At 41.8% G+C, this 24,936-nt stretch overlaps 3 protein-coding genes across 4 annotated transcripts in view; 1 reads left to right on the plus strand and 2 right to left on the minus strand.

Moving 5' to 3' along the window:
- Positions 1-24,936, minus strand: part of LOC310958237 (TSC22 domain family protein 2-like) — a 163,724-nt gene that overhangs the window by 124,325 nt on the left and 14,463 nt on the right. For both annotated transcript variants that reach the window (XM_083929087.1, XM_083929086.1), the window contains 2 exons: positions 17,455-17,506; positions 14,907-17,042 (listed from right to left, as the gene is read on the minus strand). In XM_083929087.1, coding sequence (XP_083785213.1) covers positions 16,680-17,042; positions 17,455-17,506 — 415 coding nt within the window. In that variant the 3' untranslated portion in view covers positions 14,907-16,679. The remainder of the gene's footprint in view (positions 1-14,906; positions 17,043-17,454; positions 17,507-24,936) is intronic.
- cpdp (CPD photolyase) lies at positions 1,010-7,121 on the minus strand. Its single transcript, XM_083928460.1, has 10 exons — positions 7,060-7,121; positions 5,017-5,387; positions 4,756-4,904; positions 3,774-3,956; positions 3,416-3,574; positions 2,633-2,831; positions 2,289-2,441; positions 1,596-1,717; positions 1,349-1,508; positions 1,010-1,251 (listed from the first exon to the last, which is right to left on the minus strand). The coding sequence occupies exons 1-10, from the start codon at positions 7,080-7,082 to the stop codon at positions 1,103-1,105; spliced, it is 1,668 nt and encodes a 555-aa protein (XP_083784586.1). The 5' UTR covers positions 7,083-7,121; the 3' UTR covers positions 1,010-1,102.
- LOC310957238 (UAP56-interacting factor-like) lies at positions 7,353-14,876 on the plus strand. The gene is made up of 9 exons (XM_083927726.1): positions 7,353-7,521; positions 9,060-9,200; positions 9,310-9,521; positions 11,212-11,360; positions 11,670-11,742; positions 11,860-11,915; positions 12,129-12,203; positions 12,413-12,539; positions 12,634-14,876. Exons 1-9 carry the CDS (start codon positions 7,449-7,451, stop codon positions 12,733-12,735), a joined length of 1,008 nt encoding a protein of 335 aa, XP_083783852.1. The 5' UTR covers positions 7,353-7,448; the 3' UTR covers positions 12,736-14,876.

A 24,936-nucleotide genomic window follows, 5' to 3' on the forward strand; every position in this document is an offset into this window, starting at 1 on the left:
CACTGCTAAAAGATGATCGTTTTTTATCTACATACTGCTTTATAGGTTTATGCAAGAACTGATTTTGACTTTTTATCTACAAATGCATGTGAGGACAAACCGTATGATTGAAACTAACTGATTTTGAGTGCTGAGGACCTAAAACCAGAAAATGACTGTAAAATACAGCAATGTGCTATTCTTATTCCCTGTAGCAAACTGTTTTCAGCTAATTAGCACAAGAAAGCACAACCATGGGAGACATACATCTCTTTCCCTTGAAGTGGACTAACAACAGGAGGTTCCATATTGTAACTTATGACAGAGTGTCAAGTGCGTTACCTGGAGGGGTTGTTTTTATCCACTTCTGCGGGTGCAGTTAATTAGGTCGGCTGTCTCTATGATGCCTCATTACATCGGTGCTTAGTAAAACCACATATGCAGCTGTGAAGAAACCCCGTCCCTGCAAATAAAAGCATGTTATACTGCACATCTTTGTGTTATTGAAGAATCTAAGTTTCTCTAATTAAATTCTATTTCTTCACATCAGTTTGTTTACAGCCATATTGTGTAAATTGGATTCAATTATTTTTGAAAGGCTCTATCACCGAGGCTGGTAGATAACAATACTTCAAAGTGTGGCTATACTTAATTATTAATGAAATGTAAATCGGTTCAAAGTGACTGTGGGTGGCTTTTTAGAAAGAAAAGTCAAATCCCCTGAGTTCCTCTAAAATAACAGCATGTGATGTGGATTTAGTTCTTGACAAACAAGGCAACAAGGTTTTGTTTAAAAGACAATTTACTGTACATTAAAAAAACAAATGTAAAAACAGTAACAGAAGTAGCATAGACCAAAGCAAATTGTTCTTTGTGCTTACTAAGGAGGCACCACAGATTATTATGTTACATCAACAGCACCCTGCAGTAAACTACCAGACTTGATAAGCATAAACATATCTGAATATTCAGAGAGAGAAACAGGCAAAGTAATAATATACTAAACGTTTTGGACAAAATCATCCTGTGCAAGAAAGGCTTTACAAATGCTCCCTGAACTAAAGGTGTAGGAGATGTAAGCTGTCAGGCATTTTATTCCCGTCCTTCAAAACATTTTTATGCTTTAAAGGTTTTTGGGACGGTATTTTCTCTCAAACTGGGCTACATCAAACTTTCGCAGGCAGCCTTTGTAGTTCATGTAGCGGATCTTTCCGAAAACGGGTCTCTCTGCCCAGCCCTGGTCATGGGTGCCACAAATGGACCACATACAACCTGCAGAGACACACGGTGGGGAAGGCAAAAGTGTGAGAGAAAAGTTAATTCAATAAATCAGTGTCAAACTGAGAATTTAATCTCCAAATGTCCTCACCAACAAAGCCATTGGGGTCCTGGCCATCCAGCGAATAGCGATCGTTCAGGTATAGAGCGATTGAGAGGGCCTCCTCAGGTGAAGAAGTCCACTCCAGAATCTTTTTGGCCCAGTACATCCTCAAGAAACCGTGCATCTTCCCCTCTGTGATCATCTGGTACTAATGGAGATCATGTGTGAAACAGTAAGCAGTAAGAAACAATGCTTAACACAAAGCTCAATCAAAACCATGTGAATAGGCAGGTACCTGAGCGCCGTTCCAGAGGTTGTCGTGTGTCTTTGCTTTCTCCAGCTGCTCACGTGTGTAAATGTGCGACCTCTTGTCTTTGGCATGATCTTTCAAGGTCTTCTGAGCCCACTCATAAGCACCTGAGAAACACACAAGAATCAGCGCTGCAACTAACGATTGCTTCCATTATCGATTAACCTGTAGATTATTTTCACGATTAGATGTGTGGTTCAGAAAATGGCGAAAAATGTCAAGATGATGTCTTCAGAGGTCTTGTTTTGACCCCAACTCAAATATTCAGTTAGAAAAGGAAAGAAACCAGAAAATATTCACATATAAATGATGCTCAACTAGCCACGACCTTCTGTACACCCGCAGATAATGTCTTAAACACGGACTTCCCACCGAAAGAAAAAAAAAGGAACGTACTTCCTCTTTGCCGGTTTTGCTGTGTACCCGTTTGTACCCTGTCTATTAATGATGAATGCATGAGGCTAGGGAGAATGGCACGTAGCATGTCAGCTAGTTTAATGGTAACACAAGATTAAGGAAATGCAGCAACGAGCACTTAACACTAGAGGGCGTGACGGTGTCTCAGAAGACACAAACTTGGGCTGTCATTACACAACAATAAAGAAACTAGAATCTGAGGATTTGTAATCATTTCTGAAAAATAAAATGACTGAGAAGATCAGCAAGATCGCAACTGACCATCCACGCGGTCGTATTTCTTGTTGTAGAAGCAGAAGTTGTCAGTCAGCTCCCTCCGCACCACCAGCTCCTCAATGAAGGAGGCGACAGAACAACCTGCAAGCGTCCCGCTGCTTCGGACTTGCAGAGCCACACGCTGCGCTGACAGGTGGCCTGATGGGAAGTGAGACGATTGAAGAGGATCAGACAAGAGGCAGATGAAGATGAACAGAGTGAGGAGGCAATGGTATGGTAATGGTATTAGAGCTACTATAGATTTGCTGCAGATTTTTACAAAACCATCCAATCGTCTCCCAGACATGCATTAAATTCCCACCCGCGTTTTTTCTTGTGGTACTACTGACCGAAGCGGATCCAGGGGGACAGCTGGCTGAGGGCGACAACGTTTGGGTCGTTGCGTTTGGTGTCAAACAGTTTAAGGCGTACATCGATGAAGGACTCCAACATGTCCATGCCCCCCGTGGTCCCTGGCTTTGCCCACTCGGGCACTCCTACAGCTCGGTCAACCTGCAGGGACTCCAGGGTTTTGTCCCAATCTACTGGCTGGAAGGTGGAGAAGGGAGAAAAGAAACTAATTTAAAAAATCAGCAGAGGTTACAGCTGACAGGGACGGGCTAAAATATACACTCTGGTTTCGGAGAGAACTGCAACCTTTTATCTTGCACATGTTATCGGGAGGCTCAAACTAGTGAAGGGCATATAAATCACAGCACTGCAATGAAAGCACACACCCCTGCAGCTGTAATATCTAGTGCTGGGAAGGGAAACTTTGGGACAGTCTACTGTTTGTATTCACTCGTCAATAAATAATGTGTAGGAGAGAAGAGTGGCGGGAGCGTGAAAGGAAGTGCTTTATTGCCACAATTTGACTTCCAAACTCCCCATAAGTGAGCTCACCGTCAGCTCACTTTTCCTTGCAACAGTCTTTGAAAAAACACTTCCACAGCAATGAATACTTTTACAAAAAGACAAATTGTGAGCCTGTTGTCTTAACCGAACACCGATGTCCTTGAACGTGACATAAAAACAGAAGTGTATGCCTTTATTTTCTTTTTTTCTTACAAAACCACATTTACTTTTATTCATAACAATCTGAATGTGTCCTTCGCTGTTATCGCAGCACTTACTTTGGCTACTCTTATCGCCGTGTAGGGGTGCTTTTCTACCAGAGGGAGCTCTGTGAGGAACTCTGGCAAAAGCTTTGTGATTTTTCCTCTGATAGTCCTGGCGGCGTACTCAAGTTTAGGTGATGCTACCCAGCAGGGAACAACATTATGGGCATCAACCTATAAAAAAAGGAAAATGAGGTCTTTCACATTCAGGAAATACTGAGCTTTCATGGGCACAGATAAAAAAGGCAATACACACACATGAAAGGGAGGTAGATTACATAGAGTTTCTATTTCTTTGTGAACAAATGTGATGATGACAACAGATAAAGGGAGTAAATAATCTCTGCGATCGACACTGAATGTGAGTCTATACCTGTATGAAGGGAATGTCCTTTGGAAGCATCTTTTTGACGTCCTCCAACCACTGCAGTGGCTCTCTGAGTGGAGAGAAGTCTGTCACCACTGCCCCCAGGCTGCGGTCGGACACAAACCCGGGGAGAACGTCCCCCGCTAAACCATGCAGCAAGTGAAACTGGATGTCCAAGGTTTTGCATTCCTGTCAGGTGGGAACAGAACAACAAAGTTTAATAGACTTGGTTGTGGGTACAAGTACCTGGATCCCAGACCCCTGAAAAAGGCCAAGAACGTGGTTGTCCTGTGTAAAATGTATTGTGCAATGTCTTCTCAGCAACAGCTAGTGTATGTGTGTGTGTGGGTGTGTGTATGTCTTTGTGCATCTTTGTGTGTATATTTGTGAGGTTGGGGGTTTGGGTTGTCTTGTTGTTTCTTCGTTGTTGTTGTTGTTTTGTTTCATTTTTGTTTTGCTTTTATTTTCTGTAAAGGCACTTTGTGCTACTGTAAAAAAAGTTTGAAAAGTGCCATATAAATAAAGATTGCTTTGATTTGTGTGTCTTCGAAATGACCCCCAACCCATTACAATGTAATCTGTAACTTTTCTAGTGATTGATTTGTATGATGCACTTTACTATGGCTGCAAATTATGATTATTTTCATTATTGATGATTCTAATAAAACTCGTTTCACTCAATCCATTATCATTTGGTCTTGCAAACAATTGTGCAATAGTCCAAAATGTGTCTCAATTACCCAGAGCATGTGGCTCCAGATGACGTGTTTTGCCTAACCAACTGTTTGCTATTATAGAAACAAATCATTTGAGAAGTGTAAACAGGAAAATGTTGATCCACCTTAACAATTTATACACCAAAAACGTTCATGATTAATATGCTCTACTGTACATCGAACTGTTTGTCAAAACAAACAAATGTGATGTAAAAACATATGATCATCTCAAGTTACCAGGTTATTCACTTTCCTAATCATGAAATTAATACCTTTGCAACTTCTTCCAGACCTTTCAGCAGAAAGCTGTAATGTCTCAGAGTAGACAGTTCAGATTCTGGGACAACCAGGCAGAAACAGACGTGCAGAGGAAGGTTCTCCTTCAAAGCAAGCTGCTGGGCACGGATCAGCGCCCAATTATCTAAAAACACACGAGGGAAACAGACAAAACGCGTTGACAATGGAGCTGTGGAGAGAATGCAAGTTGATAAAAGCCTCTTGTTGCATTGCTGAGAGTTGTTTTAAGGGTTTACCTTGTACTCTGTGGTCCCTTGACATCCAGTATAGGACACCCTCTGAGCCCTGCTTTACCTTCTCAGTGTCGGATATGAAGCGGATGCGCTTTTTGTTGAATTTCATCTCCTTATTTTCTGTCCTGTGCTGCTTCAAAAGGTCCCGCAGCCAGCCCCCTGCTTTCCCCTTCTCCTCCTTCATAGGAGCCAACTTCTGTTGTTTCGCACCGGACATCTTGGCAGCAGCAGATGTTGATTTGCGTTTTTTGTCTGACATGATGGTTTGACTGGTGAAGGACTTGGTCAGAAGAGAGAATACTGAAGGGGGTCTCTGATGATCACTGTGGGCAACAAGCCTCAAAAATCGCCTTGGTGCAGAGGAGAAAGATGAGCTGCAAGCAAACCATAGTGAAAATGGTGAAAAAGTCAAGCTAACAAAAACATGTACGTAAGAGAAGATAGAACTTCATTCATTTTTAATTGCTCCAAAATTGCAGTAATAGCTACAAACACAAAAACAATATACGAGGACAGTAACAAATGAGATACCACTAACAATATAACATAACAGTAGAGCCTCAAACAGGTGAAAATAAAGTGTCTGAGGAGTAAAGTGTAAAATGACATAACATGATGTTATATTGCACATGATAATGGACATAATATAGCCTTTAAATCCAACTTAAAGCAGACTGATTTGCCAGTGTTTCGGTTTAACAGTGACCCTGTCAACTGGAGACTTTCAGCTGAGTGCCTGATGAAAAACAGGATTATGTTTTTAGGAGAGATACTCAGACAGTGTAAAAAGGAGATGCTCAGATATGTTTTACTAATGTTACACCAGGTTGAAAGGTTCAGAGTTAATCATAACTCTCATAACTTTCATTTATCATCCCACAGGTTTCAAAGACAAATAAATGTATTCAGAAAATGAATTAGAAAGACATTGGATATTATTAGGAAGAACTCGCTCCCTTCCTGTTTACTTTAACAACTGACACATTTTACTCAAACAAAATGATAAAGACTGATCAACGTTGTGATGAAAAACTAAACAGGCCAGGTACCAGTCTCTTCCTGTGTGTAACATCTGCCGTCACTATGGCAACCGCGGACGCTTTCCGCTGAAAGTGTCCAGTTAACGGGTCACTGGTTAAACCAAAACACCGGGTCAGGAGAGAAAACGTTCGTCGGAACAGTGATGGCGTCTAGTTTGCTCAGTTTCAGGATTCAACCCGGTCCAATTGACATCAGGTCGGTGCATGACAGTGTTTCTGAGGCTGTAGGCTGTTCTAATGTCTCATTCTGCTCCTGGTGTTGGTACTGACCTTTCCTATCCTCAACAGAAAAATTAGCTTGCCCAACAGGAGTCACACATGACAATAAGACGTTCCTTTCTCACACTCCGTCACAATTGCATTTTCATCATCCCAATTTCAAAAATGTCTCGGGGGAGAAACAGCCGAACCCCAGTCCGAAAAGGACTCTACAGCCCCGGATAGTTTCACACTGCGGTCAAGCTAGCCGCCACTTAGTATCTGTTGCGTATCTATTACTGCACTTACGGTACGGAATCTAATTTATTATGAAACCATACAGTAAAATGTCTTGATATTTTCCATATTGATAGTCAGGATCACTGTGAACAAGAATCAATTGAATATATTTTCAAACCTCCTATAGAAGAATTTTAATTAATTCTTGAAAATCCGGAAATGTGCAAAGGGTATAAAAGACTGCTTTCCCATCCACTTTGGCCAAGTCGGGCACCCGTACCGTAAGTGCAGTAATAGACACGCAACAGATACTAAGTGGCGGCTAGCTTGACCGCAGTTGTTTTCACTAGCTAGCGACGCGCTAGACGTACACGTACAACAATACGATAAAAGCAGCCCATTTTGGAAGATGAATAAATAAATCAAGAAACAATAGACACATTGAGTGATAAACCAAGCGTATGTAGGACAGAATTACTTAAGAAACACTAGCCAGAATAAATTAAAGGGGAAAACACGACGACGCTAGAGAAGCTTCTCATTCAAATCACCGCGCACTGAAACTTACCTCCTCCAAATGCAGTGCAACATACACCGAATCAAGCTTGAAGTAAGTCGTGCAAAGGTATTTTGAACTAGAAACCCGAAATAAACGGCAGTAGACCTTTTAGCAGTCCAGTCAAATCAGAAACACGTTGGCGAATGTGGTGTTTCCCTTTATACAACTAGTTATATGAGCACGCTGGTGTTTAGGTTTTGTAACACACTGTTTTTGTTGAATTTAACTGCATTTCCCACAATGCATCGGTGTCGTTTCTCTACCGCGCATGCGCAGCGCCTTTTACGTTCGGAGGGGGTGTAGCCAGCGTAGCGTCAAAAAAGGTCGAACAGGAGCTAACGCCACTGAAACTACTATTGTATTTCTCGTTGGGGTCTGTTTGTCGTGGTTTTAAAAGTATGAATACAGGGGATTTTAAAGCAGGTCGGGGGGGAACTCCAGCGGTACCCGACAAAGTCGACATGTCATTAGGTAAGGTAAACACAAACGTTACTAAAATAGACTATTAGCTCATGTTAGCTACTAACGTTAACGGGTAGGGGGTTTGGCAGTGTTAGCTAAACATGTCTCACTTGCGCATTCACACTCCTATGGCAAGCGGTTTTAACATTTAATAGAACCACACTCCTATCCGAAATTACATTTTAGATATCCATAATAGCATTTCTCCTAGTCCAAATGAATTCTTACTAGTCAGGATTATAATTTAAGATTCTTTTTTTTTAATTATCTACAATTGTCATCTCAGATATCCACATCATTCTTACTTGTATAAAATACGTCACATTTTCCATTCATGTGTATTGGGCTATTAATTCTAGATAACCACAATTACATTTTAGAAAGCTAGAATGAACATTTTAGATATCTGTAATTTGACTCTTACTACTAAAACTGCAGTTGTACATATCCGTAATGACATTTTTACTAGTCATAATGCATTTTGTACAGTCAAAATGCCATTATAGATATCTGTAATGGTTTTTCATTTGGGATATCTGGAATTAAAATTATGACTAGTAATAATTGGATTGTAGATATCTGTAATGGGAGTTCTTCCTAGTCAGAATGACATTACAGATATCCAGAAGGTTCATTCTAGATATCTGTAATGTAATTGTGGAATGATTTAGATAAGAACTAGGGCTCGACCAATATAGATTTTTTAGGGCCGATGCCAAAACTGATATGACTGCCGATTTTCTCTTTTTTCTCTCCAAATATTTTTAATGAAATTTTGCAGACAAGTACACAATAAAAAGTCTAATAGTTGTCCAGTGTGTCGACGCTTCTGCTTTAAAGTGAAAAAACAGAGACAGAAACAAAAAACCCAACATGAATCCCACTATCCTTCCCAATGTCAGACGTGGTCACAGTAACCAACTAAGTAACTGAATAACATAACATAAGTAGATAGGTAAGGTACAATGAAACCAAATAAAAAGCTATATCTAATAACAAAAATAAATAAAGTAATTTTAGAAAGAGAAAAAACACTGCTGATTTTCTTGAGCCAATATTCGGAGCTGATACTACTTTTGCCTTCTCAATTTACATTAAACAAAAATTACACCATGATAACAAATGTTACGAGTCTCAATTTTAAAAAAGGAACATTTATTGAACTTTAAAAAGGCGTTTCCAGCAACACAGAGCTGCTTATGGATGCCTGTCTGTAAATAATGCTGGGGAAAAATATCAGAAAACGCAGCAGCCCTCATCGGCCGATACGATACAATTAAAAACAAGCAAATATCGGCCGGCCGATGTATCATTCTATCACTATCTAGAATTGAAAGCCCGTTACATATGAATGGCAAACATGACGTAATTTGTACAAGTAAGAATGTCATTGTGTATATCTGAAATCTTTTTTTGTCCAGGAAGAACTGAATTACAGATATCTGCAATACATATCCAGTCCAGCAATTCAATCTTAAAACCCATTGCCATACCCCCACCCCCCCTTTTTAAAAAATAAATAATTCCTCATGTGTTAAATTTAACAGATGACATCATACGGTTGAACAAGAAAGAGCAACAGTTAAAAAGGAGACAGGCCCCCGTGAACCGCCGACCAGTCAAGAAGAAAGGCCGTTTGATCCAAGGAAAGGGAGTTGCATTCAGAACTGCTGGACCAGCCCAGAGAGGTGTGTGCGTCAACATGGACGCTTGCTCTTTTTGCTTGCTTGGTAACCTTTTTCTGTCCAAACAACTCCGTAAATCATGTGTTAATGGCGCTATTATTATCTTTACCAGGCGGTGGCGTGTCCGTAGGAGGAGTAGGAGGAGGAGGAGTAGGAGTAGGAGGAGGAGGAGGAGGAGGAGGAGCACCTAAGTTAAGAAACAGAAGAGTCCCTCCACCACCTGCTCGACGACGGGGCCAAGGGGTTATCACAGGACTGGCAGCCAGGAGGCCAGCTGCTCTGCTGAAACGACTCGGCACACTTAACAGAGCAGCGATCAACCAGGTAATGGAAGACTTACTGGAGTGCACACCAAGACAGGGACATGTCTGGCCACTGATAGTAGCCTCTGATATTGGCCAGACACCTCATCTTAGACTTCCGACAACAGTGGCATTCATGCACAGAATGATTGAACTGAACAGATCAAATGAATGAGAGAATATTTGCTCAGACTATAGATACAAGATTCAAGATTCAAGAAGCTTTATTTATCCCGAGGGAAATTATTGTGCAACAGTTTCAATACAAAGGCGGAAAAGTATCAGAGTAACAATAAGCATAAACATAAATCAAATCAAAATAAAGCTAACGTCAGATAAATCAAGCAATAAACCAAGTGTGACAGAGTGCAACAGACGTCGTGGTTAAGCGTAGGTTTATACAATAAACAACAATACGCACTGTTCAGTTTAGCAGCAATATATATAGGAATCATCACTATAAATTCTTACTTTTAGACTGTGTCTGTTTAATGATGTATGGTGTCTGTATTGAAGGATGTTGGAGTACCACATCGACTTATGTCTTTCAGTATGTTTATACAGTTAGAAGGATTAGATTCAAATAGTGCTTAAAATACGCTGACCACTGACATATCTGCTGAATGCAAAATGTAATAGTGAAATAATAATGTTTAGCCCTGGATAAATTGAGAGAAAAGAGCCATTTACCTGCTGAAATTAGAGGTAGAGAACACACCACTTCTTCATTTAAAAAAGGACATTTAAACAAACTTAAGCAAGGAAAACCTAAAAGAAAAGAGAGTAAATTATGAATGAATAAGCCTGTGAATGTTCTCTTTTGTCCAGGTCATTATTATCCCCAAAGCAATTTCAGTCAAAGCAACTGTACTTTGTTATTTGACCCGGAAATAACCAAGTCCAGTTGCTTTTGACTGAAATTGCTTTGAGGGTTATGAATGATATTGAGCACAATGAAACCTCGTCTATTATGGGGCTGATAGTGCACTTCAGCAATGACGACATGTCTGAACTAGCAGACAAAGAGAATCAAAGAAGACAGAGCTCAAATCCTTTTCACTTGTGTATCCTTGGTTACCAACGCCAGTCTTACTTGTCTAGTCTAGGAGCAAAAACAACAACACAATGTACACCACCTGCTTTAATGACCTTCATCCATTTTCTCAACATGCTGTCTCCTGGCAACAGACATTATCCTCTGGTTTCCAGGAAGGGAACATCTTCATCTCAAAATTGTTCCATATTTAAGGCTAGCAGGACTTGATTCGAATCTCAGCAGATGTTTTGAACTTATTTCCAAAGTTCGTACAAAAAGTACACGCTGAAATTCAACAGATATATTTAATAGCTGATTGGGTTGATTGGGTATTGTTGCTGAGCTCATGTGTCCAATGATGAAGCGGCTGTTCTCTTCTGTCTTGTGTTACTTTCAGGTTTTTCGTGTCAAGCTGCTTCACACTTGATTTCAGACAGTAATTCATAGATACAACATAGTGTATTTATGTGTTAAATAAAGTTTCCTAAAGTGAAAAGGATGTTTTTGATTCTTAACTAATCCTCATCCTGTACTACCTCATTGCTAATGTAACACGGTTAAAAGGAAGAACTACTAATGTTTTCTCTTGCCGTCTATTTTTAGAAGTGGTGCCGCTTTTCAAAAGTTTTGCCTTTCTGGTTATACTCTCTCTCCTCCACTGCACTTCCCTTTTCAGAAAACAAGACAGAAAACAAAGCCCTTCATTCAACGCACTGAAGCTCCGTACTGGAAACCAGAGGTACAGAGGCGGCCATACAGGCAGCCCGATCCACAGAGGGGTCAAACTGCAGCAGGGGTCAGGAGACCATTTCAGCTGCGAAGACGGTGAGAACACCTTTCTAAACAACTTGTGTTAAGTGATAAGGTGCACTTGTGCTTATGTGCAATTCTCTCTGAACGCCAGACGAATTGTGGGATTGATGTAAGACCCCAAGGTCAGGATATCCTTAATGGATAAGACTACGTTTTAAGAGTTTAAATCTATAAAGTAGTTCCATTTCAAAGGGGTGTAGAGGAGGGAAGACTGATCTCAATCTTCTATTGTGTGTGGTTAACAGCAGTGCATACAGCGTCACACAGTACACTGAATACACATCTGTATTTCAATACTGTTTTTGTGTTGCACTCATGCAGGCCAATGCCACCTGTCCAGCAGACTCGGAGAGACGCGCGTCAGGCCACATTTCTTTTTCACAGAGGACTCAAGGTATGGGAACTATATATGTAGATTAACCTGAATTTGTAGTGAAATCTGTTTATATGAGCATTTTAAGACTTAATCATCACCGTGTGTATTTGTCATGTCCACCGCTTGCTTTTACAGGTACAGGCGCAGGTGCAAAAGCCAAATCCTAACAGTCCTCCAGTCAGAACTCGGCAGTGAGTATTCCTAGACGTCACACAGTCTATTTTGGCTCTAGTTGTCCGTGTCTTAATTCCTGTAATTCTCAGCTGTGTGTGCATGTGTGAAGAAGAGGAAATCTCACTGAGGATGTGAATCATTTGGAGGTGGAATGAAGACTATTGTATGCCAGTTTAGAGTGTCTGTTGTGGTTGTGTGGCGCAATACAACTTTTTCTGTATATCCACCAGGTGGCGCACATCAACAACCAGCAGTGGCATCCTGACTGTTTCAATCGACAACCCCACAGCAAGGACTCAGCCTGAGTAAATATCTCGAACCCTGTACAATCTTTACAATAATTCCCAAGAGCACATTTAAAAAAATGTTCACAGTACCTGGCATATTAGTGTGTTTTTGTATTAAACACACACCAGAACATTTGGAAATAAACTTTTTGCTATGACCTCCACACCAAACATTATACACAACACACCTCCACATAAAAGCGACTGACCGTGTGATTTCTTCGTAGGCCGCCCACAGCTTGGACTCTGCATCCGCCAGCTGCCATCCCTGCTCCTGTAAAGGTGGAAACGGCGGAGAAGAAAATACCAAAAGGAGTGCCTCTCCAATTTGATATCAACAGTGTTGGGAAACCGGTGAGAGCATGCAACTTAGATCTGTGTGCTTAAATACACAAGTGTTAATATCCCAATAAAGTCAACATGCCACCGCGTGCTTCTCTCTCCACAGCAAACATCGATCACCTTGAACGAGCGTTTCCGCATCCTAAAAGATCAGCGCACCACCACAGCACAAAGCGGCAAAGGCAGCCGATTCGTTACCGTGGGTTAGCGTGGCGAGAAGGCCGTATAGAGTAAAACTCAGAAGCCCTTGTGTCCGCCTCAGACCAACACAGTGACCCCGCCCCCACCCACCTCTCTGATGGATGGGACTTTCTGACCCATTGACTGACTTTACTAATGGGAGAGAGGATAACGGAGCGGGACACAACATGCACCACTGTGAGAAGTGTCAATGGCAGAGTGTGTTTAAAAAAAGTCCCCAATCATAGTCCATATCATTGCACTCCGCGGTTTTTATTGTGGATGTCCTATAATGGGAAGGAAGGAGCCCCCCCCCCCCCCCCCCCCCTCTTTGGACTTCGAACTGTTGACAGTATCATGAAGACTGTTTGGAAGTATGTCTTTTCAGAGAGGACAGCTATGTATTGGTGGCACGTATGTTCTCAATACCTTTTTTTGTTTTTGAGAATTGTTTTGTAATGTTTCTTCAAATAGTTTCTCTTTAAACTTTTTAGTCTACGTGTGCAGCTTTGTAGCACAATGACACTGAAAATGTCCATCTTCTCTTGTTATCAAACAGCGCCGCCTGGCTGTCAAACATGAAACAGGAACTTCCATCTTAAAGGGGAACTACACCTATTTTCAAAATGTATACGTGTTAGTCCTGCAGTCTGAGACGGTCCAAACTATAAGTATAAATGGACAACTCTCTCCCAAAACCAAACACTAGAGTGCTAAAACTCAAATTTGTGATGTCATGTATAAAATCTGGAGCTGCTCCTTCGACAATGAATTGGGAAAGGTGTCGTAGATGACACATATATGAGGATATTTTTTTTCTCTTTCACAACTGAGAACCATACAGCAGAATAAAGCTCATTTGGGTATGAAAAAAAACAAAACAAGATACATTCTATGGGTCCACAAAATCAGTCTCCCATTCATTAGGCTGGTTGGAGTTGAAGTGTGCCTTGCCCCTAAAGAGGATGAGATCAGGCAGCGGTGACCGGAAGCGGCGTTTAAGACGGGACAGTTTCCAGCAGGCTTCAGTCTGTACAGGAAGTCACAGAGACGCACTAGATCTGATTTATTAAAATGTAATTGGACCCATATATCAGTTTGTTGCAGTCTCCAGTTGTTTTAATTATGACTGTAGCTTATTAAAATGCTCCTCTGGCAAGCTGCGATTTATGTTCACGGTTCAACCTCCGTTTAACATGCACTCTTAAATCATATCAGTTTGCTGCTGTATGTAAATGAACTGAGCAGACCTGTCCCACTCCTAAATAAATTGAAAACATTAATAGTTAAACACAGAGGAAAGAAACAAGGCAATAGCTTCCATTATTGATCAGTCACATATTTACACCAAACTTCACAAATGTACAGCTGCTATTTTAAGAATCCTCACATCCCACTTACCAGAAGCTTTATGTAACTTGATATTTTATTAAAACAGTCCAATGTTAATATATAAAAGAATGTGTACAGTTAATGTGATGTGAATGTACAGTATTTTAGTCTCCATGACAACCAATTGTTCTCATCGGCCACACATTCTGTAAAAAAGTCAAAAATCCACAATTCATCAAAATGTAACATTTCTATAAAGTCTCATGTTGATGACTCAACTTCTAAAACCACGCAGCTGTTAGTTCAGGCATGCATTTCCCATCATGCCCTGGCTCTTGTAGTGGGTGGAGAACAGCTGCAGCGCCTCAATCTCATCACGTCAGAGTAGGTCGGGATTAACTTCACACGAATCTAACGGGGATGCATTGTGCGGCAATCGCTGGTGGTCAACTTCCAACGTGCCTTTAGTCTACGGAGCAGCTCCAGACGACAAGTTTGAGAGTTTTCTGGTGTCTGACTCAGAGAGAGGAGCTCATGTTAGGAATTATTGATTGAACTATCCTAGCCCGTGGAAATGACATATTGGAATTCTTAATTTAGGTGACGTACCTCTTAATTATACTTCCAAGCATCCAGAAAGTTCCCATACTCCTTCTTTGGCCCTGTAAAAGTCTGTCCTGCTGTGGGCGTTGGGTTTATGAATGGAAGAAAGAGGATCCAATGCTTTAAAGGAGCAGTTTGAGCTGCTCACAGACGGTGGCACATATTTCAGGTAGTTCTCCAGCGATCAGGAAAAGGTTTCAAATATTTTTTCAATGTATTGTACGAATGACTGGTTCCTGGAACTTTGTAATGAAATAAACAGACGTATTTTGGAATCTGAATATTGCTTTTATTTAAATACATTAAAATTTGCAATGTAACAAAACTATTGGCATATGAAATTCAAACACCATTTAAATGAACAAAACATGGCTCACTTCATTTTTCTGTGACTAGTGTCAGTAACACTAGGTTATTTTCTCTCTGCTCCGCGTCATTTCCCCCTCCATTTACACTGTTCACAGACTATCTTACAATAAGAGTGCTGAATAAAAATGAGGTAAGAAAGTGGTTTGAAGATTACAGATCATGCAGAACATGCTGAACAGCAACAAAATAGTTTGTGAAGGAGGAAGTAACAAAAAAAAAAAAAAAATACATGTGTGCATTTAAAAATAATCAATTTACACAGCTTTGCATCTTTGGTTACAAAGTAGGTTGAATGATTTCACAGCTTTCCCCCCCTGGTCCCCTCAGGAAAAACATCGGGAGAAAAAAACATGAAGGAGGGGGGTGATGGCAATACTAATTCACTTTTAGATAAAACTACCGGCAGAATTGAATCTTCATCGAATACCTTCTGCAGGTTCACATTAAGATTTGATGTCAACGGGTGGAGAGTCACCCATCAAGGCTCTTAATACTTTATACTATACAGAAATGTACATTCATACTGGATCTTGACTTGAGCTAAAATTTGAGTTAGTGTTAAACATTTGTCAGATTTTCTTTTCTTTTTGTCTCCATTTCCTAACAATTAAACGGAAAGCATTGCCCCTGGGAAGTACGGCCGATCCATAGAGATAGAATGAGAGTAGATGGGACATTTGGACACTTTGTTGTGGTTGTTTGACTAGTTCAAAAGAAAATGGCGCTCAGCACTGTGCATCGACGAACTAAACAGGATGAGTTAGCCCGCCACGACGGTACACATGAAAATGTCATTTGCCATTCTCGATTCATTCGGTTTCTATGAGCCAATGTTTTGAAACACTGTAGAAGAGGAAACAAGTCACCGGGCTACTGTTAGACAGGTTTTTTGTGAAGTTGTTCATTTATGAGAATAGCAGCCCTGTAATAAATAAAACACTTTAACAGTTGAACTCAAAAGACTGATGCAAGGTTGGACTTGATGTGAAAAGTAATGTCATCGGTGTGGTGGCACTCTGAAAAACAGACTCTCTCTCCCATTTCTTATTTTACAACATGAAACAGCAAGGCAAAAAATACCCCTTTACCCACTCAACTATCTCGTTTAAAAAAATAATCGCTCTCTTTTGACAATCACTCCTGTTTGTCCCTTATGTGAGGTGATGCCCTCCCCTTTTCCACACCCACAGTTTGAGCAGGTTTCAGGTCAGGTCCTGAACCGGTTTGGCTCGGGCCTGGTCCAAGAAAAGACATCCTGTCCACAAACTTGGTCCCAGCAGTCAGCCACTCCGGGAACACAGCCAAGATGAAAACAAACACCCCAACCTTCCCTGATACTCTGCTTCTACACACACTTTCTCCATCTACAGTCTCTCACTCGATGATTGCATTAACACTGGAAAGGCCCACAGTACAGATGCATACACACTTACATTCCAACACAAATTCAGTCGCACCTGCTTGCTAGCGCACACACGCACGCACACACACACCCACGCGCACGCACACACGCACAAGCACTGTACTTTGTGGTCAAGCTGGTGGCTAAGAAAACAAAGGTTGTTTTTTTTTTCTTCGTTTTAATTTCACATACACTAATTGTAATAAGTTGAAGTAAAGAGGTTCTTTTATTTTTTACTGCCCTATGAGAAGCAGAGCAGATGCACTTCAAGCGGAGGTGACGTTGGGTTGCGTTTGTTGTTGGCCGGGATCGAGTTGAGGCTGAGTCTGGAGCTGCTGGGGTTTGGGGTGGTGCTGGAGCTGTGGGTGTGACTGCGGCTGAGGCTGAACTTGAAGCGGAGGCTGGGCCTGTTGCTGAGGCTGGTTGAGTCCTTGCTGGGAGGGCGTGGCGCCGGAGCTGGTGGCCGACTGGGCGGGCAGCTGAGACAGCTGCTCGCTGTTCGCCAGAGATTTCAACACGGCGTTCTCCCTCTCCAGCACAGAGTTCCTCTCAAACAGCTCCTTGATCTGCTCCTTTAAGACCTCCACCTCTTCGCGCACAGCATACATCAGATGGCTTTTCACCAGGTCCTGCAATAGACATGAAATGTGCCACTGGGTCAACAACGTAAAGGACCTGACCAGAGGCAGCAGTCTCAGGCAGGATGATTAATCATGTCCTAACATGCAGAGGACAAGGACATCAGAGTGAGGTTGAAGGCAAACACTATGTGTCATTCTGGCTGTGTATCCAGTGTGTGTTTTGCTTGAAGTCAAAGGACAAACGATATAAAGGGCCCATGGTCAAGAGACGCACAAGAGCTCAACCAAGAACCCAGTTGAGTTGAATTCAGCACCATAGTACAGTAGCATGTATATGTATAGATTCTGGTCCTTGATGTCGCTGCCTTTTCATGTGACCTTATACCTGCTTCATACGTTTTAAATGGAAAAGTGAGACAATATTTAGAAGTGTATGATCCATGGTGAATGGATTACTCACCATTGCCTGTTCAATTTTATTATCAATGGCAGCAACATTGGTTCCAGAGGCCCTGTGGAAAAAAAAGAAAAAAAGATAGGTTTCAGTTTTCTAAATCTCCTGAGAGTGTCATTTTTCAACCTTCAGCACATTTTTTCTGCTTTCTTGTCTTTTCCTCCAACAGATGGTAAAAAGAAAAGGCTCTTAACTGGAAACACGAAAATAATGAAATAAAAAACAAACATTGGTGCTCTATTAATCCAACCACCTGCCATCAGATCACAACAGGAATCTAGGGCAGATTATATAAAATGACCTGTCGCCACTCTTGCCATACCATGTACATTATAACTCATATCTAGGTCACGTCACGGGAGGAATGAGAGGAGCTTGGCTGCAGACAACAGGTCCAAGTTAGTGCAAATAATGCAGAATTCTGCGGAACTGGTGCGGTAGTGTCTCCGATATCTGCCAGAAATAGCGACATATCTATATATATATATTATCCCATCACCGATAAATGTGCAGCCACGGTGCCTCCCGTTACCTGCAGCGTGTCCGATAGATGAGCAGCGGCGCCCCGCTCGGGTCCCCGGAGCAGCACGGTGGTTTGTAAGAGAACGTGCACGGCATGGCGCTCGCTGCTGCTGCGGGTACATCCGAGAAAAGGGCCACCGCAGCGCACCGGAGGCGGAATAGTGGGGTGACTGTGACCACTTTTAGAATAATGAAACCTGAACCGACGGGTGGAGATGTCAGAGGGGCTGACAGGAGGCGGAGAGACATCTCTGCTCCGCCCGCTGCATGGTGAGTGTAACAGTAGTAACTACACTGCATGTAACTGCAGGGGGTGTGTACGGAGGCCCGCTCATGACAAACAGGAATACAAGTTAAAGTTGCGTAAGTAAAGAAGCAAAAGTCTCCCGTCACGGTCTGAAAACAGAGCCAAGAGGAGTTTTCTCCCAGGTACTTTAGATTAGGCTCCTCAGGCCGGCACAGAATCAACCACGGGGATCACCAACCAATGCATAGGGTTTTTTGTTTGTTTGTTTGTTTGTTTTTTGACCAATGCATAGGTTTAGATATGATCCTGGCTTGCTGTGACGTCACGCACATGTGGGGCATTAATAACCTTACCAGATCAAGGTGGCCAGATTTTAGAGCCAAGCGCCACAGTTGCTCTCCACCGAATGCAAGGGTGTGTGTGTTGTAATGTGGGTTTCTGTTTGTTACGGTCATGGTCGGTGAGAACTCTGCCCCCCCCCCCCAGTATTTCGAGTACAGTGCCTTAAAGAAATAAAAATGCAAAAAAACAAGTTTTAATGTATTTTAAACTTGTAGTTTGGCACCGCTTTGACAGTAAGAAGTAGCTACAGGCACGCCTCTGGGACCTCATTTCCCAGAATTTGGAAACTGAACAGTGTGAACTCTAACTCAGCTGTCACCTGCGCGACGCAGCGTGACGCCTTCACATGCTCCACACCAATAGGAGGTCCGAAGAGAGAAGGTGGAAGCGGATCATCGTAAAAAAAAGTCCTTAACTGTGCGCCGCATTTGATTTTAGCGCCACAGACACCATCTGGCAAAGCAGCAAATACAAGCCCTTTCATTAGTAGGTCATATGATCACTCACAATTGTTTTACCTCACTCTTTGGGCGTGATCACACTGTCCTCCCGGACCACGACCCGGACTTTAGGGTACTTGTCCCCCCTCCCTCTCCCCCCCGCACCCCAGCCCCGTTTGTACTCACACTACCTGGGCCTCGGCCAATGCTTCTTGCTGTCCATACGCCATCACGCCGTAACACGTCACACGCATTGATCGCGTGTGTGTGGCTTTGTTTACAAATCTTTCCATAGACCTCAGAGTTTTTGTGCGTCTTGTCGACTGTTTTTGAATATTTTCATCCGACCAAATCTGCAGTAAACACTCCACCTCCGCATCACACCAACATGAACCTTTCACCGCCATTGTTGTTGTTGTTGTTAAATGTCCGCGCATGGTCCGTCCTTCTATTTACATGTCCGAACAGGCGGACATAACGCTACTGCCGTAGGACTCGTGCTCGTGCTCGTACACGTGCGCACGCTCGTGCTCGTACATGTGCAAACGGCTCCGCTAAAGCCCACCTCTTTCAAGCGGGCCGTGGCGGCCCAGCTGGCCCCAGTTGAGCGCGGAGCGAGTGCACTCACACTACTTAAAGGTACTAGACTTTAGCTGAAAAACCGGTTTTGGCCGCGGCCAAAAGGACAGTGTGAGCACGCTCTCAGATAGACCGGGGACCTAACAGAAGATTAACTACATGAAAATCTTAAGGAGAACAACTACAATTTCATCTTAATGAGTACAACACAGAAACAACAACACAGAGTCTCCATAGCTACCAAGATGGCAAACTTTACTAACTAGACAGCGCATAGCAGATCCACTGCTTCTGTTCTTACCTTTCACAATAAAAAAATAACAATAAAAACCCTTGACTGTGAAACTGTCTTACCTGCCTGCACAGTCAAAATGTGAATTGTGAATGAGTAGAAGTCAGGGGATCACCAAAGTAAGTGGAATTCATAGTCTGGGAAACATGATCGTCTATATAAAAACTCCACCAAAGACATTAGGATCCATCCACTGGAGACCTTGAATAGCGTTACCACGGTTCAGCTGATATTAACTTATAACAGGTTATTTTCATATTGGTATATGAACAAGTATAAGTAAAGGGAAATTCCTGTGCAGAAGTGTCACCATAAAATAGTTCCTCCAACAGAGGGCAGCCACAAGCTTATTTTTCTAACTGGCATATATTGAGCAAAAGTCTTTAATAAACTAACTTAAAGCAAAAATGTCGGATAAAAAAAATTAATATCAGCCAATATGCAAGTATTTGGAAATCAGCCTATTGATTTATTGTATCCAGTATCGGTCTGGCTCGAGTAAGAATCCTAAATACTGTGTGAAGCAAACGGCAACTTAGAAGACAAATGCTACCGTGTAAGATACCTGCAAATATGCGGCAGGTTGGTTATAGACTCCTCCTGAGGACATGATGTTCTGTTCCTCCAAACCATCCAATTTATGTGTGAGGGACCGGAGGAAGCACTCAGTAGATTGCGATCAGTGGGCTGTACCGGGGAAGGAATGTTCCCATACCTCTGCTGCTATGAAACACTGTCACTCACAACTCCTGTCCTACACTACTGCCTTTGATCCCCGTCAGACATGACAAAGTCTAACATGAGCTTTATGCAAAAACGTCATAAAATAAACAAAGTAGACATGTCCCAAAATTCGAAGTGTCACTCAGCCCTTGGAAACAGACGCACACACACACACACACATCGCTTTAAGAAAGAAATTACAAGAAGGCAGATGTCAGCAGTTATTACTCACGCATTATTGCTTTCTCTCCCTCATTGACTACATTATGTGACCCCCCCATGAGTGGTTACAAAACCAAATGTAAAAACAAAACCGGCATCAACCTCAGCCTCACCCCAAATGTGTGTTTAATTTAGATGAGGCCCTCCTGTAGTTTTACTGCCTAACAGGAGTTTTCAATAGGTCTGTGCGCAGAGGAATCTCTCACTCTGTAAAGTACAGACCCCGAATAGACTCTCTGGGCTACACCCTTGTTGCTTCACCAGCGGCTTCAGACAGTACAGACAAAAACATGCTTTACCATTAACAGCATCACAACATACACTCCGGACAGTTACCAATCTGTTATGACCCAATTAAACCTTCTGACACTGTTCAAACTTGTTTTTAAGGTCCATTCAAATGTTTGAGCTCTTTTTCTTTTAATTATAAAAATGGCATCGGCTTATTTTTTGACATCCATCCACACACGAGAAAACAGAGATGAGTTTAGAAGCTGCTGGAAGGTCACAAGGAATAAAAAGGAAATTTAAGACGCACTTTGGTTGCACTGTCTTAATGAAAAATGCAGGAAGATTTTCACCCAACAATTGCGACTTAATTTAAACGCACCTCTGTACGTTTTTACTTTTACTTAATACACAATCATAATTACTTTTTTGAAGTGATTAAGTGATTTGAACTGTTGTCACAGTCGCTTGTGTGGAAGAGTGCACGTGAGAGGGAAGGAATAAAGAACAGCATATCAAGGATTATAATACCACAGTTGATGTGTAACCTGAATATTTGGCTGAGCAGTCAGGCAGTTGAGCATCAAGAGTGACTGACGTACAGTGTTGTTTGTACGGTGTTAGGTAACTAAATAACATAAGAAACATAATTGTAATCAATAACATCACTGGAGAAAATTAAAGTTATTAAAGTACAGTTACTTAAGTTACATAATCACAACTGAACAACTTCTTTAAAAACCTAAGGCTGTTTCATTTGTGCTGCTTCGCATGGTTTTCTTGTCAGCACTGTCTTTTTTGTTCCTCCCACAAACAAATATTTGACACTTTTGCTATTACTATTATTTTACACTGTTGCTTCTGATTGGTTCTCCTGTCATGTTTAAAACTGCAGCACCACCACCCGTTTGCCATTTCATGTGCCTCTGGTAGCATAGTCTGAGCAGAGGCACATTTATGACAACGTCTGTTAAAACGCATTCAAGTGCTGGAAAAACACGTTTAGAGAAGTAATCAAATGTAATTAGTTACATTATTTTGATATATAGTTATACTATTATTACATTTTCAAGAGGGTAACTTGTTATTGTAACCGATTACATTTACAAAGTAATCTTCCCAACACTGCTGATGTTCCAGTGATCCACATTCAGATGTCAGGGGGTATTCAGTGAAGACTGTCTGCTTTATCTGATTTGGCTAACGCAACTTGGTAAAGATAAAGTAAACCGGGGCAAAGTGGCAAACATTTCCTGCAATTGGGTGGAGTTTAGGCACCTATAAATGGTGTAAAAGTCTTTATTTACATAATGGAAAACACAGGAGACAATGTATTCTCGAAATCTCAGAACAAAACAGTGCTGCTTATACTCTGTTGTAGTAGACAGACTAAGAATTACACCTTTAAGTTATTATTCTTGCTTTCATTTGTGGATGTATTTCTGTAGCCTCAACATCGCTTCTTCTTTCCATTTTATGGCACATTGGAGCCATTGCTTTTGAAGTTGCACACTGCCCCCTACTTTACCAGAGGCACTGTTGTGTCCGTGAGTTGCGTTCAAGCAGTTCTTCAAAGTAAAAGTCCTCTGCACCCATGCTAGAGACAGCAATTCCAAAAGGATTCTTGGAGGTCTACAAAGGGCATACACTCATACACGTTGCAATTTTGTGAAGAAAAAACTATCTGGGGGGGAAGATCTGGGCCCAGACCTCATGTGACAGCTCACACGGGAGTCTTGCGTCTTGCGAGGAGCATAATGTGCAATCGTCACACATTAATCTGCTGGTTTTTATTTTTCAATAATCTATTGTCTGGTCTGTATCAGGAAATAAAGTAAAATGCCCACAACAATTTCCCAGAATGCAATTTGATGCATTCAAACTACGCTACTAATCATTTCACACTTTTGTCATCTCAGCTGTGAATGACCTCACTGCCATTAAAGCAGGGGGTATGAAGCATCTCTCCAGCTGGCTTCAGTAGAGTCAATACTGAATGAACCGACACCACAGAGATCCAACAAGGGAATACAAAGAGAGGAAAACTCAAAAACAACCACTGGGACATGTGACATGGCTGGTGATGGTTTGTATCTATGGAGACTGGAAAACATCAACAACACAATAATACTTCGTGTGTGAGATAGATTTTAACAGTGCCCAAAGGGAAGTAGTTCAGCTTCCTGGAGTCAAAGTGGGTACAGATGAGTTTGTTAGGTCGTGATGGTTTGGGCGGCTACTCATTACTTCACTAGTTACATTAAAGCAAACAGGAGTAACAACCAAATTAAAAACCATATTAGGACACCATCTGGTCCACGTACAACTTCCAGTTCAAGTGGCACTGGAGGGAGATTCTGGAAACTGGTGATTCTGGTGTACATACCCAGGGTTTTAAAACTCTCAGACAGAGTTAAACGGTACCACAAAGCTCACTTTAGAGTTTATTTGTAAAGCCAGGGTTTTCGCTTTAGTTTAAATGTGCACTCTCATAAAGAGGGCGTGTATCGCGTCATTTGACTCACCCTTTGGACAGATCAACGGCTGCATATTTCCCTAAAGAGGAGCAGATCATTATGATTAACTCTATGAGCAGTCCAAGAGTATAATAACAGCACGGTGCAACACAGTTGCACATAAAAAGGCTAGGGAGGCGTGCAGACAAAACAAATAACAGATTGTGTAAATCTGTAGTGAAAAGATTCTGCATAATGTCTAAAAATAACTATGTAGAATGGTTTGCTATTAATCCCAATATAGTGGTGATGATTTAAAAATGCAAAAGCAACGTCCAACCTGACTATTTTATATTTCAGGGAATGCAAAGGTGTAATACACCACACTGGCCATAATTCCACAAACTTTAGTGAATACGTTTTCGATGTGACATAAGAATAGGTCTTTTTTAAATTACACACTGATGCACATCGCATGGGAGAAGAACCCTGCACGCGGAATTACAAGACTGACGCGCTGCCACTCTACAGCTGTCTCACGGAGATGGAGATTTTCTTTTATCTGAAACAGTATAAAACCCTCCCTTGGCAGTTTGAGTGGACAAAAAGCTCTGAAACTTCCCGAACATATTGAGCAATGAGTTGAGCGGAGCTACAACCCTGTGGAAGCACAGCACGCCAACATCACTTACTGCATGCATGCAAATATGTACCCCTGGCAAAGAATCGCAACAAAACACATACATTTCCTAGGCAACCAGAGTGCGACATCGAGCTGGTTAGAAAGATGGAGGAAAAACTTATTGTGTATCTGAGTTTCCCAAACTATTTCAGGTAACATTAAAGTCGTTCTGGGAAGAAAAGCTAATGCTTGGAGGTTTATAACCAGTCACCAGGTTTGTGAAAAGGCAGTTTACGAGATAACGGTTGTTTTATTACTGACTTTGATTTAGCCGTTTACTGGGTCTCTGCACCCAACCTCACGATGAGCCCAGCGCAAAACGCTTATCATGTGAAGGCCCTTTTAGTGCACGGCTTCTTTGTGTAGCAATGCCCACATAAGGTCCAACAAGGGCGATTAAATAAAGAACACTCTCTGATGAGAATCTGTGTCTCTTATAAAGGAAGAGTAGGAAGCTGCGCTTAGCTTTAAAAAGGTGATCTAACACGAAAGTACGTCACTTCGCTCTAAGTCTTAGCTGAAAACCTCCTCCCGATCAGGTTTGGTTGAAATCATAAGTTACCATGGTGATACAGCCACACTAAAAGAGAGAAACTTTGGTGTCACAGCTGACCCAGGCTTTGAGCGCAACATACTTCGCTATCCCACTAATCCAGCTTCGTAGTACACCCCACTGGTTAAAGCACTTTCCTGACACACATGATCTTGTTTAAGCCTCCAGATCTCACGTTAAAGCCAAGAACTTGTTTGAGGGC

The sequence above is a fragment of the Echiichthys vipera genome (assembly GCF_963691815.1).
Source record: "Echiichthys vipera genome assembly, chromosome: 15".
NCBI lineage: Eukaryota > Metazoa > Chordata > Actinopteri > Perciformes > Trachinidae > Echiichthys > Echiichthys vipera.